A 21,021-nucleotide genomic window follows, 5' to 3' on the forward strand; every position below is an offset into this window, starting at 1 on the left:
TGTGAGCAACCTGCTGTGGTGTGAGGTGTCCCTGGCCATGGCAGGGGGCTTGGAACTGGCTGAGCCTTGAGGTCCCTTCCAATCCTGATCTGTCTTTGAGCCGTTCCAGGCTTGGAGCCCTCACAGCTTCTCTGGACAGCCTGTTCCTGTGCCTCACCACACTTGTGGGGAAGAATTTCTTCCTAATGTCTCATCTAAATCCAGCTCCTTCCAGTGTGAAGCCATTAACCCTCATCCTGCCACTCCTGCCTTGGTCAAAAGTCTCCTTTCAGCCCTGACAATTCTATGATTCTGTGGGGTTTGGATTGTGTTAGCACCTGGGAGGAAGGGAATGCTTTGTGATGCAAAACACAGCATGGTCAGAAAACCTTTTAAGGCTCTTGTCTCCAAAATTCCTGTCATTTGTGGGAATGTTAGAAACCATCACATTCTGTTTTCTAATCAAAGTCCTGTACAAAATAGTGCTCATGGCAACTCCCTTTGCAAATGCAGAGGAGGGCAAGGAAGGATCTGTGAAGGACCTAGGGACGAATGGCTGAAGGAGCTGGGGCTGCTTGAAACAGAGCAGGCTCAAGGGACACCTCATGGCTCTCTACAGCTACCTGGAAGGAGGTTGTGGAGAGATTGGTGTTGGTCTCTTTTCCCAGGTAATTAGTGACAGAATAAGAGGGGATGGCTTCAAGCTGCAGCAGGGCAGGTTAAGACTGGACAGTAGGAAGCATTTGCTCCCAGCAAGAGTGGTCAGAGATTGGCACAGGCTGCCCAGGGAGGTGGTGGAGTCACCAACCCTGGAGGTGTTCAGGGAAGGCTTGGATGTGGCACTGGGAGCCATGTTTAGTTGTCAGGAGTTGTTAGGCATTAGGTAATAGGTTGGACTTGATGAACTCTGAGGTCTTTTCCAACCTGTTTGATTCTGTGATTCTGTGAGGTGTTTAAAGGTGGTTTGGATGTGGTTTGTTAAATGTGTTGCTTTACAGGAACACAGGATGTTAAGGTTGGAAGGAACCTCTGGAGACCTTCCAGTCCAACCCCACTGCCAGAGCAGGACCACAGAATCCAGCACAGTTCACACAGGAACACATCCAGACAGGCCTGGAAAGGCTTCAAAGAAGGAGACTCCACAACCTCTCTGGGCAGCCTGCTCCAGGGCTCTGGGACCCTCACAGTGAAGAAGTTCTTCCTCATGTTGAAGTGGAACCTCCTGTACTGCAGTTTCCATCCATTACTCTTTGTCCTATGCCAGGGCACAAGTGAGCAGAGCCTGGCCCTGTCCCTTCCTTCCTGACACTCATCCCTCAGATATTTATAGACTTTTATTAGATCTCCTCTCAGCCTTCTCCTCTCCAGACTAAACAGCCCCAGGGCTCTCAGTCTCTCCTCATGAGGCACTGCTCCAGTCTTACATATTAAAGGTTTTTTCAGTGTAAAACTGCATTTCATATTCAGCACCTGAAGAGTTATGACATAAAATACTGTATTTTATACAACACTTTCTACTAAAGAGTAAATAATCAAAGGTAATCAAATATAATAGTAAGATAATGAATAAACTATCAACAGTAATAGAAAGCAAATAATCAGAGACCAGACTTCTGGCTTCAGTGCTAAGAGGGAAATACCATAGTATCACAGTATCACACACAGTATCACCAAGGGTGGAAGAGACCTCAAAGATTATCGAGTCCAACCTGTCACCACAGACCTCATGACTAGACCATGGCAAATCAATTCTATGACTCGAAGTCAAACTGGGTCTAAGGTGCACAGAATCACAGAATCAACCAGGTTGGAAAAGACCTCAGAGATCACCAGTTCCAATCTATTACCTAATACCTAACACCTCATGACAACTAAACCATGGCACCAAGTGCCACATCCAATCCCCTCTTGAACACCTCCAGGGATGGGGACTCCACCACCTCCCTGGGCAGCACATCCCAATGATGAATCACTCTCTCTGGGAAGAACTTTCTCCTCACCTCCAGCCTAAACCTCCCCTGGCACAGCTTGAGACTGTGTCCTCTTGTTCTGGTGCTGGCTGCTAAAGAGACCAACCCCCACCTGGCTACAATCACCTTTCAGGTAGTTGTAGAGGGCAATGTGGTCTCCCCTGAGCCTCCTCTTCTCCAGGCTAAGCAACCCCAGCTCCCTCAGCCTCTCCTCACAGGGCTGTGCTCAAGGCCTCTCCCCAGCCTTGTTGCCCTTCTCTGGATACTTTCAAGTGTCTCAATGTCCTTCTTAAACTGAGGAGCCCAGAACTAGACACAGGACTCAAGGTGCAGCCTAACCAAAGCAGAGTACAGGGCACAATGACTTCCCTGCTCCTGCTGGCCACACTCTTCCTGATGCAGGCCAGGATGCCATTGGCCCTCTTGGCCACCGGGACACACTGCTGGCTCATGTTCAGGCAGCTGTCAATCAGCACCCCCAGGTCCCTCTCTGCCTGGCTGCTCTCAGCCACTCTGACCCCAGACTGTAGCTCTGCATGGGGTTGCTGTGGCCAAAATGCAGCACCCAGCACTTGGATTTGTTGAATGCCATCCTGTTGGATTCTGCCCATTGTTGCTACAGAAAAGAAAAGAGGGGAAAAAATCAGGATAAAATAAAAATTAATAATCTCTCAAGAGCTTTGGCTTTTAATTAAATGAGAACATTAATGAAGCCATGAAAGCCTGGCAGATAGGAAAAGCAAACAGTCACATCAGCCTGGCAGCTTTTAAACTGTCCCTTATGGCACTTGCCTTCATCCCATCTGCTGGAACAGTCAGGAGTTAGATCAGAGACTTTCCCAGGTGGAACACATTGTCCATCCCCACATGAGAGGTGTCCAGGTAGGCAGGGCAAAGATGAAGAATCAGCAGCTGTGAATTCTGTTTCTTCTTCAAAACAAAAACAGAGAGGCAAAGATAAGCAAAACCACAGCTATGGGAAATCCTGGTGGCACAGAATCACCAAGGTTGGAAGAGACCTCAAAGATCAGCAAGTCCAACCTACCACATGACTAAACCATGGCACCAAGTGCCACATCCAAGCCTTTCCTGAACACCTCCAGGGACAGGGACTCCACCACCTCCCTGGGCAGCCTGTCCCAACCCCTCACCACTCATGCAGCAAAGACCTAGTCTCCAGCCTAACCCTCCCCTGGCACAGCTTCAGCACATTTCCTCTCCTCCTAGCTCTGGTTGCTTGGCAGAAGAGACCAAGCCCAGCCTCACTCCAGCCTCCTCTCAGGGAGCTGTGGAGAGCAATGAGGTCTCCCTCAGCCTTCTCTTCTGCACACTACACAACCCCAGCTCCCTCAGCTGCTCTTGGTGTGATGATGCCCTCCAAACCCCTTAGCAGCTTCCCTGCCCTTCTCTGGACACTCTCCAGGGTCTCAGTGTCTCTAGGACAGGAGACCCCTCTTGTCCTAAGGATAATGGAGTGGAAGTAGCTCTTTAGCAGAAGGTAGAAGATGTTTTGCTTCTGCTTCTGCATCCAAGTGTAATGCTTCTCATTAAGTGCCAACTGGTATTCCCCTCACAGCTCACTTTGCAATAGCAGTGCAAGCTAATTACAGTGTGAGATAGGGTGAGTCTTCAGTACTCATGATTGATGACACCATATGGACTTTTTCCTCAGGTTTCACAGTACCACAGTACGTTCGAGCTTGGAAAGGACCTCCAGAGGTCATCCAGTCCAATTCCCCTGCCAAAGCAGGAGCACCCAGGGTAGTCTGCACTGGAATGCATCCAGGTGGGTTTGAAAGGTGCCCAGAGCAGGAGACTCCACAACCTCTCTGGGCAGCCTGCTCCAGGCCTCCAGCACCCTCACACCAAAGAAGTTTCTCCTCATGTTGAGCTGAAACCTTCTGTGTTCAAGCTTGTACCTGTTGTTCCTTGTCATATTATTGCATCCCACCCAAAGGAGCTTGGCCCCCTTCACTTGACCCCCACCCATCAGATATTGATAGACATTGATCACATTCCCTCTCAGCCTTCTCCTCTCCAGACTAAACAGCCCCAGGGCTCTCAGTCTCTCTCCACAGGGGAGATGCTCAAGTCCCCTAATCATCCTCATGGCTCTCTGTTGGATTCTCACCAGCAGGTCTCTGTCTCTCCTGAACTGGGGAGCCCAAAACTGTATCTTGAAGCTGTCAATCAAATCACAGTTATACACAACAGACAAAGGGGGAAATACACTGAAAACCACAGAGCTTGCCTTCATTTCCTTGCCTGAGACCCAGGAGTGATTTATTGACAGCTCCACATCCCTCTGTTATGCTGATGTCATCAACAGCAACAGCAGCATTTGCCTTCAGGAGAGTAGCTCTTAAAATAATCTGTAAGTAGGCAGAAATAACAAAGGTCATTTGAGATTGCACGATAAAAAGACATCTGAACATTCCTTTGTAGTTCATGACATCTGCACAGGAAGTGAGTACCATGGACAACCAACTTGGTATAGCAGGCAGCAAAAACAAGGATTAAGATTTGCTCTAAGTCAGCTGTTCAAACCATAGCTTCCTACATCTTTGTTGATGCCATGGACAGTGGCACTGAGTGCAGCCTCAGCAGGATTGCTGATGGCACCAAGCTGTGTGGTGCTGCTGACAGCTGGAGGGAAGGATCCATCCAGAGGGACCTGGACAGGCTGCAGAGCTGGGCCCATGACAACCTCAAGAGGTTCAACAAGACCAAGGGCAAGGTCCTGCAGCTGGGTCAGGGCAATCCCTAGCACCAATACAGGCTGGGCAGGGACTGGATGGAGAGCAGCCCTGAGGAAAAGGCCTTGGGTGTGCTGGGGGAGGTGAAGCTCACTAGGAGCCAGCAGAATCACAGAGTTGTCAGGGTTGGAAGTGACCTCAAGGCTCAGCCAGTTCCAAGACCCCTGCCATGGCCAGGGACACTTCACACTACAGCAGGTTGCTCACAGCCACATCCAGCCTGGCTGCAAACACCTCCAGGCAGGAGGCTTCCACCACCTCCCTGGGCAGCCTGTGCCAGGCTCTCACCACCCTCCTGGGGAAGTGTTGCAATCATCACAATACGTAGTGTCTGCTATCTGGTAATATAAGCTTAGGTCTTGATACAGTGGTAGGCCATGCTTAGCCTAAATGTAGGAGGAACTAGCACTTTAGCAAAGTAGTGCTGTGCTTGCAGTGTGTAACTAAAACATGGATGCAGTACTGCAGGTGGGGTCTCACCAGAATGCTCTGCCATGTATGAAGAAATGGAACTAATTTGCTTCCCTGCCCTTTTTTACGGCTGCCTCTATTTCCCTTGTATTTTCCTCACTCAAGTACTACTTCCTTAGAGCCTCTGTTTCACATTACATGTGGCTGTTCAATGCATCACACAGAGGTTTTATTAACCCTGGAAGGCCACAAGAAGTTCTCCTGGGAGCCTTCTCCTCTCCAGACTGCACAACCCCAACTCTCTTAGTCTGTCTCCAGAGCAGAGCAGCTCCAGCCCTCTGCTCATCCCCGTGGCCCTGCTCTGGACACCTTCCAGCACCTCCAGATCCTGCCTGAAATGGAGGCTCCAGATTGATTATGCTTGATTGTAACAAAACAAAACAAAGCAAAACACAACACAAAATACAACACAACACAAAACACAACACAAAACAAAACACAACACAACACAAAACACAACACAAAACACAACACAACACAAAACACAACACAATACAAAACACAACACAAGACAAAACACAACACAACACAACACAAAACACAACACAAAACACAACACAAGACAAAACACAACACAAAACACAACACAACACAACACAACACACAACACAAAACACAACACAACACAACACAAAACACAACACAACACAACACAACACAACACAACACAAAACACAACACAAAACACAACACAAAATACAACACAAAATACAACACAACACAAGACAAAACAAAACACAACACAAGACAAAACACAACACAACACAAAACACAACACAAGACAAAACACAACACAACACAACACAAAACACAACACAACACAACACAACACAAAACACAACACAAAACACAACACAACACAACACAAAACACAACACAAAACACAACACAAGACAAAACACAAGACAACACAAAACACAACACAACACAAAACAAAACACAACCAACACAAAACACAACACAAGACAAAACACAACACAACACAAAACACAACACAAGACAAAACACAACACAAAACACAACACAAAACACAAGACAACACAAGACAAAACACAAGACAACACAAAACACAACACAACACAAAACAAAACACAACCAACACAAAACACAACACAAGACAAAACACAACACAACACAAAACACAACACAACACAAAACACAACACAAAACACAACACAAGACAAAACACAACACAACACAAAACACAACACAACACAAAACACAACACAACACAAAACAAAACACAACCAACACAAAACACAACACAACACAAAACACAACACAAAACACAACACAACACAAAACACAACACAAGACAAAACACAACACAACAAAAAACACAACACAAAACACAACACAGCACAAAACACAACACAACACAAAACACAACACAACACAAAACACAACACAAAACACAACACAACACAAAACACAAAACACAACACAAAACACAAGACAAAACACAACACAACAAAAAAACACAAAACACAACACAAAACACAACACAGCACAAAACACAACACAACACAAAACACAACACAACACAAAACACAACACTTGATTACAAAAACTAAATTAATTCTTGAGAGCACATTAGAGTCCTCCTTTGCAAGCAATGGAAATGCAGTCTCTAATTACCTGGAAGGGCAGGTCCTCAGCTGCACTTTTAACAGGTACATTCACTTTTGTCCACTGTATCTCAGGCAGTCCTGAAATGTCACACAGTTTTTCCAAGCTTCCATCCAGGGCACTTCTCTTAAAGACTGAAAGCTGGGAATCCTGAGACAGCCAGCACCAAAACCTGACCTGTTGAGTTTTAAAGGAAACAACTTTAAAAACTGAATCATCAACCTGACACCAATTCAGTAGTGGCTCCCAGACCTGCTTAGGAGGGGTGGCTCACACAATAGCAGACTGTGCAGCCAGACAGGATAGAATAGAATAGAATAGAATAGAATAGAATAGAATAGAATAGAATAGAATAGAATAGAATAGAATAGAATAGAATAGAATAGAATAGAATAGACCAGACCAGGTTGGAAGAGGTCTTCAAGATCATCAAGTCCAACCTATCAACCAACACCATCTAATCAACTAAACCATGGCACCAAGTGCCTCATCCAGGCTTTTCCTAAATGCCGCCAGTCATGGTGACTCCACCACCTCCCTGGGCAGCACATTCCAATGACCAATCTCTCTTTCTGAGAAGAACTTCTTCCTAACATCAAGCCTGAACCTCCCCTGGCACAGCTTGAGACTGTGTCTGCTTGTTCTGGTGCTGGGTGCCTGGGAGAAGAGCCCAACCCCCACCTGGCTACAACCTCCCTTCGGGTAGTTGTAGACAGCAAGAAGGTCTCCTGAGACCTGGGCATCAAGTTAAGGGATGGAAATTTCATTCTAGCTCCCAGATTGTCAAATGAATCTCTCTGTCCAGTAAGCTCAAAATGTGATGAATGCATGACAGAGTGTGGTAGTTTTAGGCTATGCCTTTAAAAGTTAGCTGCAGATTTTGAGGTAGATTGATAGAAAAGTATAAATAAATCAGTACTGGATGTAAAAGGGAGAACAAAAGATTATTCTAAACAAATTCATTGGATAAATGTCTGGAATAGGAGAATCTGTATCAAGCTGTATTCACCTTGAGTCCTGCGTCCAGTTCTGGGCTCCTCAGTTTAAGAAGGACATTGAGACACTTGAAGGTGTCCAGAGAAGGGCAAGAAAGCTGGGGAGGGGTCTGGAGCACAGCCCTGTGAGGAGAGGCTGAGGGAGCTGGGGTTGCTTAGCCTGGAGAAGAGGAGGCTCAGGGGAGACCTTCTTGCTCTCTGCAACTCCCTGAAGGGAGGTTGTAGCCAGGTGGGGGTTGGTCTCTTCTCCCAGGCAGCCAGCACCAGAACAAGAGGACACAGTCTCAAGCTGTGCCAGGGGAAGTTTAGGCTGGAGGTGAGGAGAAAGTTCTTCCCAGAGAGAGTTGTTAGCCATTGGGATGTGCTGCCCAGGGAGGTGGTGGAGTCCCCATCCCTGGAGGTGTTCAAGAGGGGATTGGATGTGGCACTTGGTGCTATGGTTTAGTAGTCATGAGGTCTGTGGTGACAGGTTGGACGTGATGATCTTTGAGGTCTCTTCCAACCTTATTGATTCTATGATTCTATAACAATTCTTCACATTTCACTTCCATTCCCATTCCTTTTCTCTTCTCTTCTGATCTTGGCTGTTTTGCTTTGCCTGGGAGATAACATGCTGTTTCTGGCTGGCCTTGAGATAAAACTGATGCTGCTTTCTCTCAGCTTCTTTCTCTCTCTTGGTACAGGGTGGTTTGGGAGGTTTGGGGAGGGGAGGGAGAGTGGAACAGCTTCCCTGGTCTTTTTGGCCCAGGGGTGTTTTTGTGTTGTTTGCTAAGTGTAAATACCTGTATAATACTGTAACTCCTGGATATTTTGTACACATTCATTGCATTCCATTGCAGAGTGCAGTTTTTCCTCATGAATACAGCTTCATTTGCTTCTAACTGAGTTAGTCTGGCTAAAAGTTGATGCTGGAGGAAACTTCAACCCACCACACAGGGTCAGCCAGCAAGTCTGCTTGACAGGGCTGCTCATTTCCGAGAGGTGGTGGTTCATCAGCCATGAAAATGTTGCCAACAGGCCTCCTGCCTCTTGTGTCCATGGGATAGAACACCTTCTGTGAGAAGGTGAGCACCAGCTGGTGCAGAGTGGGTGCAAGGCTTGGTAGCAATGATATTTCACTTACCTTTGTTTTGGAAACTTTCTGTTAGGAACCTGAGATTGAAAACTGTCCTCAGATAAACTCAATTTTAGAGAGAAACTGATTTTGAAGGCAGCCTGGAGCAGTTAGCTGCCTAAGGGTAGCTTAATGAGGTTCAGCAAGGATGAGTGCAGAGTTCTGCATCTGAGGAGGAACACCATGCACCAGTGCAGATTAAGGGCTGACCTGCTGGAGAGCAGCTCTTTGGAGAAGGACCTTGGAGTAGTGGTGGACAGGAAGCTATCCATGGGACAGCAATGTGACCTGGTGGCCTAGAAGGCCAATGGTCTCCTGAGGTGCCTTAAGAAGAGTGTGTCCAGCAGGTCTAGGGAGGTTCTTCTTCCCCTCTACTCTGTCCTGCTGAGACCACATCTGGAGTAATATGTCCAGTTCTGGGCTCCCCACAGGGATATACTTGCATTGAAATGATTGATTAATAGCTGGAAAGCATCATGCATGTGGATTCATTACCTTTCACTTCTGGCTCTCAACTTAATCCATCATTGACAAATACACCAAATGCACAACAACATCTAAGTAGGAAGAGCGAGTCTTCTTTTGCTTGTGTGATATAGCAGAAGGCAGATGAGTGGCTGGGAAACATTCTTAGAGAATGGCTTTGGTTGGAAAAGGCCTTAAAGGTCACCAAGCCCAACCTCATCTAACTCTACCATGTCCTTCAGCACCTTCAGCACCCAGGGAGGTGGTGGAGTCACCATCCCTGGAGGTGTTCAAAATAGGCTGGGGTGTGGCACTTGGAGCCATGGTTTAGATGTCAGAAGGTGTTAGGTATTAGGGAATAGACTAGACTAGACTAGACTAGACTAGACTAGAATAGAATAGAATAGAATAGAATAGAATAGAATAGAATAGACCAGACCAGGTTGGAAGAGACCTTCAAGATCATCATGTCCAACCCACCAACCGATCCAACCCACCTAAACAATCAATAGGTTGAACTTGATGATCTCTGAGGTCTTTTCCAACCTGGTTGATTCTATGACACTATGATTCTATGATCTCTGTCTCTTGGAAACACCCCCAGGGATGGGCATTCAACTACCTCCCTGGGCAGCCTGTGCCAGTGCTTCAGAACCCTTTCAGGGAAGAAGTTTCTTCTAATATCCAACCTCAACCTCCCCTGAGGCAACTCAAGGCCTTTTCCTCTCATCCTATCACTTGTGCACACTTGTGTTACAGCACACTACCACTTTTTAATACTTTCTGGCTTCATAGCTGGTAGGTTTGGTTTCTCATGTTGTTTCTTTTTCTCCCACTCATTAAAGTCATGCCTTATATAAAACAATCTCAAGCCTTGTTAATAAATGGATATAGATGCATGTAACTTCTTTCTCTCCACTGGAGACCTTACAGAAGAAAATGCAGCAGCTATAAAAGTTATCTTCAAAAATCACAGAATCACAGAATGTTAGAGGTTGGAAGGGACCTCCAGAGCCCAACCTCCCTGCCAAAGCAGCATCACCCAGGGCAGGTCACGCAGGAACACATCCAGCTGGGTTTAGAAGCTCTCCAGACAAGGAGACTCCACAACCTCCCTGGGCAGCCTGCTCCAGGCCTCCAACACCCTCACACCAAAGAAGTTTCTCCTCATGTTGAGGTGAAGTCTTCTATGTTCAAGTTTGTATCCTTTGTTCCCTGGCTTATTACTGGCCCCCTCCACTTGATCCCCACCCCTCAGATATTGATAGACATTGCTTAGATCACCACTCAGCCTTCTCTTCTTCAGACCAAACAGCCTCAGGACTCTCAGTCTCTCTTCACAGGGGAGATGCTCAAGTCCCACAGCTCACTGTTGGACTCTTTCCAGCAGGTCTCTGTCTCTTGAACTGGGGAGCCCAGAACAGGACACAGTATTGCAGGTGTGGTCTCAGCAGGGCAGATTAGAGGGAGAGAAGAACCTCCCTAACCCTGCTTGATACCCTTTCCTTGCTGCACCCCAGGATAACACTGGCTCTCTTGGCCACAAGGGCACAAAATGAGCTGTTTGAAGAATAGAATAGAATAGAATAGAATAGAATAGAATAGAATAGAATAGAATAGAATAGAAAAGAATAGACCAGGTTGGAAGAGACCTTCAAGATCATCATGTCCAGCCTATCATCCAACACCACCTAATCAACTAACCCATGGCACCAAGCACCCTGTCAAGTCTTCTCCTGAACACCTCCAGTGATGGTGACTCCACCACTTCCCCAGGCAGCACATTCCAATGGGCAATCACTCTCTCTGTGTAGAACTTCCTCCTACCCTCCAGCCTAAACCTCCCCTGGCGCAGCCTGAGACTGTGTCCTCTTGTTCTGGTGCTGGTTGATCTACACCCTAAAGAATGTGGACATAAGGTTATGCTTTTATCAAACAGCTTTTCAAACAGCCTTTTTCTTTTCATTATCTCAGAAACAAAATTGCCTTCCCTGTCTGTGTCTACGTGTCCTACTTTACAATGACTCCTGTAGTCCATTAGAGTCATAAGCAGAGCTAGGAGTAGAAATTTGCTTCTACAGCTCCAAAACCTTGACTCAGCTCCACCAAGCTGCAGAAAGAAATTACCTCCAAGCCCCAATTAGCCAGTAAGGCACAACATAAAACTGTTAGCTCTCAATTCCAATTTGCCTTTTCTTCCTTGCTTTCTTTTTTAAACCCCTGGAGCTAAAGAACTTGCAAAGCTGTTAATAAACATAGCTCTCTTTATGTAGATCCTTTTATCCTCTCAGTGGGACAGCCAGCAGAGGACATCTCCTCGCATTTACACCGAGAGAGCACAACACGCTGGTGCACATCCTAATGAGCAGCCCCTGCTTGTAGGCTCTCTCCCACGAATAAAAGTCTGCAGGGAAACAGTGGCAGAAAGTCAGGCTTCTAGCCTTCAAAACCACTCTTTTTCAGACGTGTGGAGCTGGGTAAGAACTCGCCCTGGCTTTTGCTGAATCTGGGAACTTGAAATGCACTCAATACAAGCAGACTCAGCATTGAAACTGCTTTCTTTTCTGACTTTGAACTGGAAAAATGTGCACCCATCCCTCTGCTTTTGTGTTTGTGTGAGAGGCAGAGCAACCACTGGAACAGATCTAACCAGAGCGCTTCATTGATTCACATACCAGTTGTGCCCAGATCACTTTAATGGCCTCTAAGATGTGTTAATTTGAATCTGAAAGGTGCTTATCTTCTCAATAAGAGATATCCAAGTCTACAAAAGAGAGATGAAACGGCCTGAGTGAATGCATAAGGCTGTTGGCATCCCAGGAGTGACACAACAGGCAGGGCTCTGATGGGCTGCTTCAAGGCTTCTGTGTTCCTTGCAGCAGCATTCTGCTTGATTTCCGTCTGTAACTATTCCATTTCTGATTCTTTACAAGACTAAGAAGCCACATAAAATGCAATCATAGAACTGTTCTGTTTGGAAAAGCCCTTTAAGCTCATCCAGTCCAACCATTCTCTAATGCTACCAAGCCTGAGGCTAAGCCATGGCCCTCAGCACCGCACCTCTGCCTCTTTGAAACACCTCTAGGGGTGGGGATTCAACCACTTTCCTGGGCAGCCTGTGTCAGTCTCAAGCTGTTCGAGGTTGAGAACCCTTTCAGAGAAGATGCTTCTTCTATGGCCTTCAGATCTCCAGAAATTAACTTTTGCATTGGTCTACAGAGCCACAAGATACTGGAGGAGAAGGAGACTGCACAACCTCTCTGGCAGCCTGGCTCAGAGCCTTCCTCACAGGCAAGAAGTTTTTCCTTAAGTTCAAGTGAAAGCTCTTGTGCTCCAGCTTGTACCCTTTGCCACTGGGTGCCACAAAAAACAAGAGGAGAGAAAACTGAGTGGGGATTTATAGATGTTTATAAATATCTGAGAGCTGAGTGTCAAGTGGGAGGGGACAGGCTCTGCTAAGTTGCACCCTGGGATAGGACAAGGAGCACAGGGGGCTCCACCTCAACATGAGGAGGAATTTCTTCACTGTGAGGGTCCCAGAGGCCTGGAGCAGGCTGCCCAGAGAGGTTGTGGAGTCTACTTCTGTGGAGTCTTTGCAGCCCTGTCTGGATGTGTTCCTGTGTGACCTGTGCTGGATTCTATGGTGCTGTTCTGGCAGAGGGGTTGGACTGGAAGATCTCCAGAGGTCCCTTCCAACCTCTAACATCCTGTGAGCTGTGATACCAACCTCATCCTCTTGGTCCCCACCCATTAGATATGTGGTTGGTAGAATAGCATAGCATAGCATAGCATAGCATAGCATAGCATAGACCTTCAAGATCACCGTGTCCAATCTATCAACCAATCCAACACCACCTAAACAACTAAACCATGGCACCAAGCACCCCATCAAGTCTCCTCCCGAACACCTCCAATGATGGTGACTCCACCACCTCCCCAGGCAGCCCATCCCAATGGGCAATCACTCTCTCTGTGTAGAACTTCTTCCTCACCTCCAGCCTAAACCTCCCCTGGCACAGCCTGAGACTGTGTCCTCTTGTTCTGGTGCTGGGTGCCTGGGAGAAGAGACCAATATCCACCTGTCTACAACCTCCCTTCAGGCAGGTGTAGAGAGCAAGAAGTTCTCCCCTGAGCCTCCTCTTGTCCAGGCTAAGCAACCCCAGCTCCCTCAGCCTCTCCTCACAGGGCTGTGTTCCAAACCCCTCACCAACTTCATTGCCCTTCTCTGGGGACACTCCAGCAAGTCAACCTCCTTCCTGAACTGAGGGGCCCAGAACTGGACAGTATGCTCCTGGCTTTGTTGCACAGCCAGTTTTGTCAGAGTAAGCAAAGCCTGAAACAAGGCCTTAAGTCTGAGTCACCTGGAGGGTGTTTTAGAAGGAATAACAACCAGAGAGTCATATTTGGCAACCAACAGTTAGAAGTCCTGCTGCATCTCCCTCCTCCCAAAGAACCAACCTGGAGCATCTTCTGCTAGTACTGAAGTGGAGCCCATTTTCCATATCTGCACATCAGGTAGGTGATTGATAGCTGACAAAGCTGGGGGCAGTTAAAATCAAAGTGTTACCTGACAGCAGCAAAGCTCAGGGGCCAGCCTGACAAGGAGAGGGCTCCCCAGATGAGACATGGCTATCTTAGTGTTCATCTGAGGTGATCCACTGAACTGAATGAATGCTCCTGTAAACAAAAAACAAAGAGACATGAGAAGTGCCATGCTGCAGTGGCAAACAGCTACTTCAGAGGGGCCACAAGGTGCTCTGTGAGGCTCACCAAGCTTATCCCTGTGTGCAAACCAATGGAGCAGCTGTGCCATCAGTTCAGCCTTCGTGGATAATTGGGAACAGACTGCCTGGAAAGTTGCCTGGCAGGAAAGGATCTGGGAGTGCTGGTTGATGGCCATATGAGCATGAACCAGCAGTGTGCTGACCAGCATCCGGGCATAGATTAGCACCAGTGTGGCCAGTAGGAGTAGGGAAGTGATTGTGCCTCAGCAATGAGGCCACACCTTGAATCCTGAGTCCGTTTTGAGGCCCTCACTCCAAGACAGACACTGAGGTGCTGGAGCAGGTCCAGAGAAGGGAAACAAAGCTGGGGAAGGGTCTGGAGAACAGGGCTGGGAATGAGCAGCTGAGGGAACTGGGAGTGTTTAGTCTGGAGAAGAGGAGGCTGCAAAGAGACCTCATTGCTCTCTATAGCTCCCTGAAGGGAGGTTGGAGCCAGGTGGGGTTTGGTCTCTTCTCCCTAGTCTCAGAAGGAGAGGAAATGGCCTGAAATTGTGCCAGGGGAGGGTTAGTTTGGAGATTAGGAAAAATTTTTTTGCTGCAAGAGTGGTCAGGGATTGGGATGTGCTGCCCAGGGAGGTGGTGGAGTTACCAACCCTGGAGGTCTTCAAAAAAGGCTTGGATGTGGCACTCGGAACCATGGTTTAGTTGTCAGGAGGTGTTAGGCATTAGGTAATAGGTTGGACTTGATGAACTCTGAGGTCTTTTCCAACTTGGTTGATTCTGTGATTCTGTGATTCTGTGAGGTGTTTAAAGGTGGTTTGGATGTGGTTTGTTAAATGTGTTGCTTTACAGGATCACAGGATGTTAAGACTGGAAGGTACCTCTGGAGATCTTCAAGTCCAACCCCCCTGCCAGAGCAGGATTGGCACAGGCTGCCCAGGGAGGTGGTGGAGTCTCCATCCCTGGAGGTGTTCCAGAAATGTATGGCCATGGCACCTGGGACATGGTTGTCTGATGGTTGGACTCAATGACCTCAGAGGTCTTTTCCAGCTAAACCAATTCTGTCTCTACATAGGATTCTATAGCAAGCAGACTCCTGGACCAGTGCTGTGACAACCAGTGTCTGTGTAGGAAAGACAAGATGGAATTGCTAAATGCTCCTGCCTCTTTGCTCTGCAGTAAAATTAACACAACTGAGTCCAAAGATGAGGAAAGAAGATGAAGGAGAAAACAGGTTCTGGGTGGCCTTAGCAAAGGCTACCCTGCCCTTGTGCCTGCAGGCACAGAAACCTGAGGAAGCCATACAGACTCCTGCAAAGGGAGATCAGATGCTGCATCTGTGAGGGCTTTGCTGTCCAGTCCCACTGGATGTTTCTTTCTGCTCCCTTCAGGCAAAAACTTTAACATCTCAATCCTCCAAATACTACAACTGCTTCCCATCCCCTTCACACTGCTCCTATCTGCTCTCTGCACAGGCTGGGGGGAACCAAGAGACTGCAGGAGCTGCAGCACAGAGCACCCTGGAGATCAAAGCTCACAGACCCGAGCTGGGATCTCCAAAGGACACATTTTAATTGGCTTAGATAATGTCTCCAATAGAATTTAGAACAAAAATCCACCTCCTTTATGGTACAGCATTCACCCTGGGTGCAGCCCAGCCAGTGCTGAGCAGGCTAACAATGCTGCCGGCCATGGGAGCCACTGGAGCAAGCTGCATTTTTTCCTGGGGTCCACAGACCTGACATTGTTGTCTGTGCTAGTGGGGATGAAAGCTTAATTAAAGATCTAATCTGAACTCTGGCAAACGAACTGCCTTTGGGTTTGAACTAGAGCAGATGTGCTTGAGACAAAGGTAGGGAAGGACAAATATCTTCAAGGGGCCCTAAAGCAGCATATTTTGAATGCCGCCGGCGCTGCCCTCGCTGAATACTGAGACCTTTTTCATGCAAGGCTGTGCAAAGCAAGACTAAAGGCTCAGTCTTGTCTGTGCATTGCCAGTGCACATACTGCCTCACATCTTGGAAAATCAGCTATTGTGCTGCCACCCTCATATTCCTGAGCCATTTATTTCCCATGGCTACATAATGAAGCAGAGGGTTAGGTCCAGCCCCACGTGAATAATCGCGTGGCTTTAGCAAGGCTGGCACAAAGAGGTGATCCCTACAGCTCCTGGTGCAGACAGGCCTGCTGCACCATCCTCACTGGGATGCAAGGGTACTTCAAAAGATCCTCTTTCAATCTGCAGCTGAGGCACTACAGTATCCTTGCTAAGATCTTCCTTAATGGAAATTTGCTGCTGCCCTCCCCAGGAGAGGAGATGAACACCCAGCAGGGCCACAAGCAACTGCTGCAACCTGAAGGACCTGGATTCAATATGGGGAAAACTTGCTCCAGTTCTGGAAGCCATGATGTGGCTGCAGCAGGAACAGATGTTTCCATCTAGAACAGGGATAGAATCAGAGAACTGTCAGGGTTGGAAGGGACCCCAAGGATCACCCACTTCCAACCCCCCTGCCATGGCCAGGGACACCTCACACTACAGCAGGTTGCTCACAGCTACATCCAGCCTGGCTGCAAACACCTCCAGGCATGAGGCTTCCACCACCTCCCTGGGCAACCTGTGCCAGGCTCTCACCACCCTCCTGGGGAACAACTTCTTCCTCACATCCAATCTGAATCCACCCAATTCTGAGGATAGATGGATGCTGGTCAATATCCAAAGGCTGACTGTGGAGAGGATGAGGCCAGACTCTTCTCAGTGGTGTCCAGTTACAGGACAAGGGGCAGTAGACACAAAGGGGAACACAGGAGGTTCCATATAAACATAAGGAAAAACTTCCTCATTTTGAAGGTGTCAGAGCACTGGAGCAGGCTGCCCAGAGATGTGCAGTCTCCATCTCTGGAGGCATTCCAAACCTGCCTGGATGTGTTTCTTTGTGATTTAGTCTGGGTGATCCTGCTCTAGCAGAGGGTTGGACTAGATGATCATCAGAGATCACTTCCATCTCCTCCATTCTGTGTGTTTCTCACCTCAGAAAGAAATGCACACTTATAAGGGGGATGCATCATTGATAGGTTTGAGAGACGCTGCATAGAATCATAGAATGGTCCAGGCCACATGGGGCCTCCAAAGCTCATCCAGTCTGACCTCCCTGCAGGCAGCAGGGACATCCCCAACTAGATCATGTTGCCCAGAGCCCTCTCCAGCCTCACCTTCACTATCTCCAGGGATGGGGCCTCAACCATCTCCCTGGGCAACCTGTGCCAGTGTTCCAACACCCTCCTGATGCAGAACTTGTTCCTCATATCCAATCTCAATCTGCTCTGCTCTAGTTTGAAGCCATTGCCCCTGCTCCTGTCCCTGCAGGCCTTTGCAAACAGTCTCTCTGCAGCCTTCCTGGAGCCCCCTTCAGGTCCTGGCAGGCTTCTCTTAGGTCTCCCTAGAGCCTTCTCCTCTCCAGACTGAACACCCCCAGCTCCCTCAGCCTGTCCTCATAGCAGAGTTGCTCCAACCCCCTTATCATCTTTGTGGCCTCCTCTGGACCTGCTCCATCAGGTATAGGTCCTTCCTGTATTATGGGCTCCAGAGCTGCACACAGTACTCCAGGTGAGGTCTCAGCAGAGCAGAGCAAAGTGTCAGAATCATCTCTCTGGCTCTGCTGGCAATGCTGCTTTGGATGCAGCCCAGGATGTGATTTGCCTTCTGTGCTGCAAGCTCACACTGCCTGCTCCTGTCCAGACAGTGTGACAGCCTTGAGACCTGCTCAAGCCTCAGCCTGCAGCAGGATATAACATTGTGAACTCAACTTGTAATAATTCAGGTATCAAAGCAGCTTAAATGCAGCAGCACATAGGTCCATGTGGGCTCATTTAACATGCTGCTTAGGTTGCAGAGCAGATGTTGCTACCAGCAGCCTTTGTTACAGCCACATTACACCTTAGATCTCATCAGTCGCTCGAACAACCCACATGGGAAAGGCACACATGTGCCAGTGCCCTTCTCTGCAGCTCTGGGTTTTCAGAAGCTGGGATGTACTAAATGCCCACAGACAATGCAGTGATCCTCATCCAGAGCCACCCTACAGAGACAGTACAATGACAGAGTCACAGAATTGTCAGGCTTGGAAGGGACCTCAAGGATCACCCACTTCCAACCCCCCTGCCATGGCCAGGGACACCTCACACTACAGCAGGTTGCTCACAGCCACATCCAGCCTGGCTGCAAACACCTCCAGGCATGAGGCTTCCACCACCTCCCTGGGCAACCTCTGCCAGGCTCTCACCACCCTCATGGGGAACAACTTCTTCCTCACATCCAATCTCAATCTCCCCATTTCTAGTTTTGCTCCATCCCCTGTCCAGATTGGTAAGGGTTGGAAGGAACCTCTGGAGTCCAACTCCCGTGCCAAGGCAGGGTCACCTAGAAATGGTCACTCAGGAACACATGCAGGAGAGTTTTGAATGTCTCCACAGATGGAGACTCCATCACCTCTCTGGGCAGCCTGGTCTAGTGCTCCATCATCATTAAATTAATGAAGTTTTGCCTTATGTTTAGATGCAACTTGTTATGTTCATATTTGTGCCTGTTACCCCATTGTCCTGTCCCTGGGCACCACTGAAAAAAGCCTGGTCCGATCCTCCTGACATCCACCCTTTAAGTATTTGTAGGCATTTATGAGATTCCCTCCTCAGTTTTCACTTTTCTCAGCCCTATTCTCTCAGGCACCCTCAGCAGGTTTGCTGATGACACCAAGTTGTGTGGTGCAGCAGACAGCTGGAGGGAAGGGATCCATCCAGAGGGACCTGGACAGGCTGGAGAGGTGGGCACAAGCCAACCTCATGAGGTTCAACAAGACCAAGGGCAGGGTCCTGCACCTGGGTGGAGGCAATCCCAGGCACAAATCCAGACTGGGCAGGGACTGGCTGGAAAGCAGCCCTGAGGAGAGAGACTTGGGGGTGCTGGTGGACAAGAAGCTCACCAGGAGCTCTCAGTGTGCACTTGCAGCCCACAAAGCCAATCAGATCCTGGGCTGCATCAGGAGAAGTGTGGCCAGCAGGTCGAGGGAGGTGATTCTTCCCCTCTGCTCAGCTCTGCTGAGACCCCACCTGGAATACTGCCTCCAGTTCTGGAGCCCCTATTCCAAGAGGGATCTGGAGGTGCTGGAAGGTGTCCAGAGAGGGACCACAAGGATGATCAGAGGGCTGGAGGGCTGTGAGGACAGACTGAAGGAGTTGGGGCTGTTCAGTCTGCAGAAGAGAAGGCTCCCAGGTGACCTCATTGTGGCCTTCCAGGATCTGAAGGGGGCTCCAAGAAGGCTGGGGAGGGACTGCTCAGGATCTCAGGGAGTGATAGGACTAGGGGGAATGGAATGAAGCTGGAGGTGGGGAGATTCAGGCTGGAGGGGAGGAGGAAGTTCTTCCCCATGAGAGTGGTGAAGCCCTGGAATGGGTTGTCCAGGGTGGTGGTTGGGGCCCTGTCCCTGGAGGTGTTTAAGGCCAGGCTGGATGAGGCTGTGGCCAGGCTGATGTAGTGTGGGGTGTCCCTGCCCATGGCAGGGGGGTTGGAACTAGATGATCCTTGTGGTCCCTTCCAACCCTGACTGATACTATGGTACTATACAATGATGCTATGATGTTCTAGTCCACACAGCATGATAGAATCAACCAGGCTGGAAAAGACCCAGTCACCTTTGTAGCCATTTTGTGTATCCTCTCCAACAAGTCCCTGTCCTTCTTGACCTGGGGAGCCCAGAACTGGACACAGTACTCCAGATGTGGTCTCACCAGAACAGAGCAGAAATTGAGGAGAAACTCCCTTGACCTGCTGGCCACACTTTGCTTGACGCATCCCAGGATGCCATTGGCCTTCTTGGCCACAAGGGCACATTGCTGGTTCATGGTTGTCCTGTTGTCCACCAGGACTCCCATGTTCCCTGTGGTATGCACATAACATACAACATTCATTTCAAATCACTGCTTTCTATCAGTCTGTCGCCATTTACAGGAAGTATAACCAGAGAATCACTGCACAGTGGGAGCTGGAAGGGAGCTCCAGAGATCATCTAGTCCAACCCCCTGCTACAGCAGGTTTGCTTAAACCCCTCTCCTCATCACAGATGGAGGAAAACAGTAATAATAACAATGAAGGCAATCTCACCATGGCCAGCATCAGTTGTATGACCTGCATCATGAAGGATCCTGTGAAGGGGATGTGGCTCTCTCACTACATTCCAGTCAGCATCACTTGTGCTCAGTGGTTTCCAGCCACAGAGATCAGTCTCGAAATCACATTGGGCGATATTAGCTGTTGTGAGAAGAGCAGGAAGAGATGATAGTGTCATAGTATCATAGTATCATAGTATCATAGAATCAGTCAGGGTTGGAAGGGACCACAAGGATTATCTAGTTCCAACCTCCCTGCCATGGGCAGTGACACCCCACACTAGATCAGCCTGGCCACAGCCTCAGCCAGCCTGGCCTTAAACACCTTCAGGGACAGGGCCCCAACCACCTCCGTGGACAACCCATTCCAGGGCTTCACCACTCTCATGGGGAAGAACTTCCCCCTCACCTCCAGCCTGAATCTCCCCACCTCCAGCTTCATTCCATTCCCCCTAGTCCTATCACTGCCTGAGATCCTGAGCAGTCCCTCCCCAGCCTTCCTGTATCCCCCTTCAGATACTGGAAGGCCACAATGAGGTCACCTGGGAGCCTTCTCTTCTCCAGACTGAACAGCCCCAACTCCTTCAGTCTGTCCTCACAGGAGAGGTGCTCCAGCCCTCTGCTCATCCTCCTGGTTCTTCTCTGGACACCTTCCAGCCCCTCCAGATCCCTCTTGTCATAGGGGCTCCAGAACTGGAGGCAGTACTCCAGGTGGGGTCTCCCCAGAGCTGAGCAGAGGGGGAGAATCACCTCCCT

The 21,021-nt window shown here is 48.7% G+C and overlaps 1 protein-coding gene across 1 annotated transcript in view; it reads right to left on the minus strand.

The window, feature by feature from the left end:
- The window catches only part of MALRD1 (MAM and LDL receptor class A domain containing 1), a 348,020-nt gene that overhangs the window by 282,028 nt on the left and 44,971 nt on the right, over positions 1-21,021 (minus strand). Inside the window, 5 exon segments of the mRNA XM_068146420.1 lie at positions 2,742-2,879; positions 4,201-4,321; positions 6,815-6,982; positions 13,947-14,056; positions 20,261-20,407. Coding sequence (XP_068002521.1) covers positions 2,742-2,879; positions 4,201-4,321; positions 6,815-6,982; positions 13,947-14,056; positions 20,261-20,407 — 684 coding nt within the window.

Source organism: Melanerpes formicivorus, unplaced genomic scaffold (genome assembly GCF_026170545.1).
Source record: "Melanerpes formicivorus ecotype bairdi unplaced genomic scaffold, bMelFor1.0.p_v2 SCAF_13, whole genome shotgun sequence".
In the NCBI taxonomy this organism is placed as follows: domain Eukaryota; kingdom Metazoa; phylum Chordata; class Aves; order Piciformes; family Picidae; genus Melanerpes; species Melanerpes formicivorus.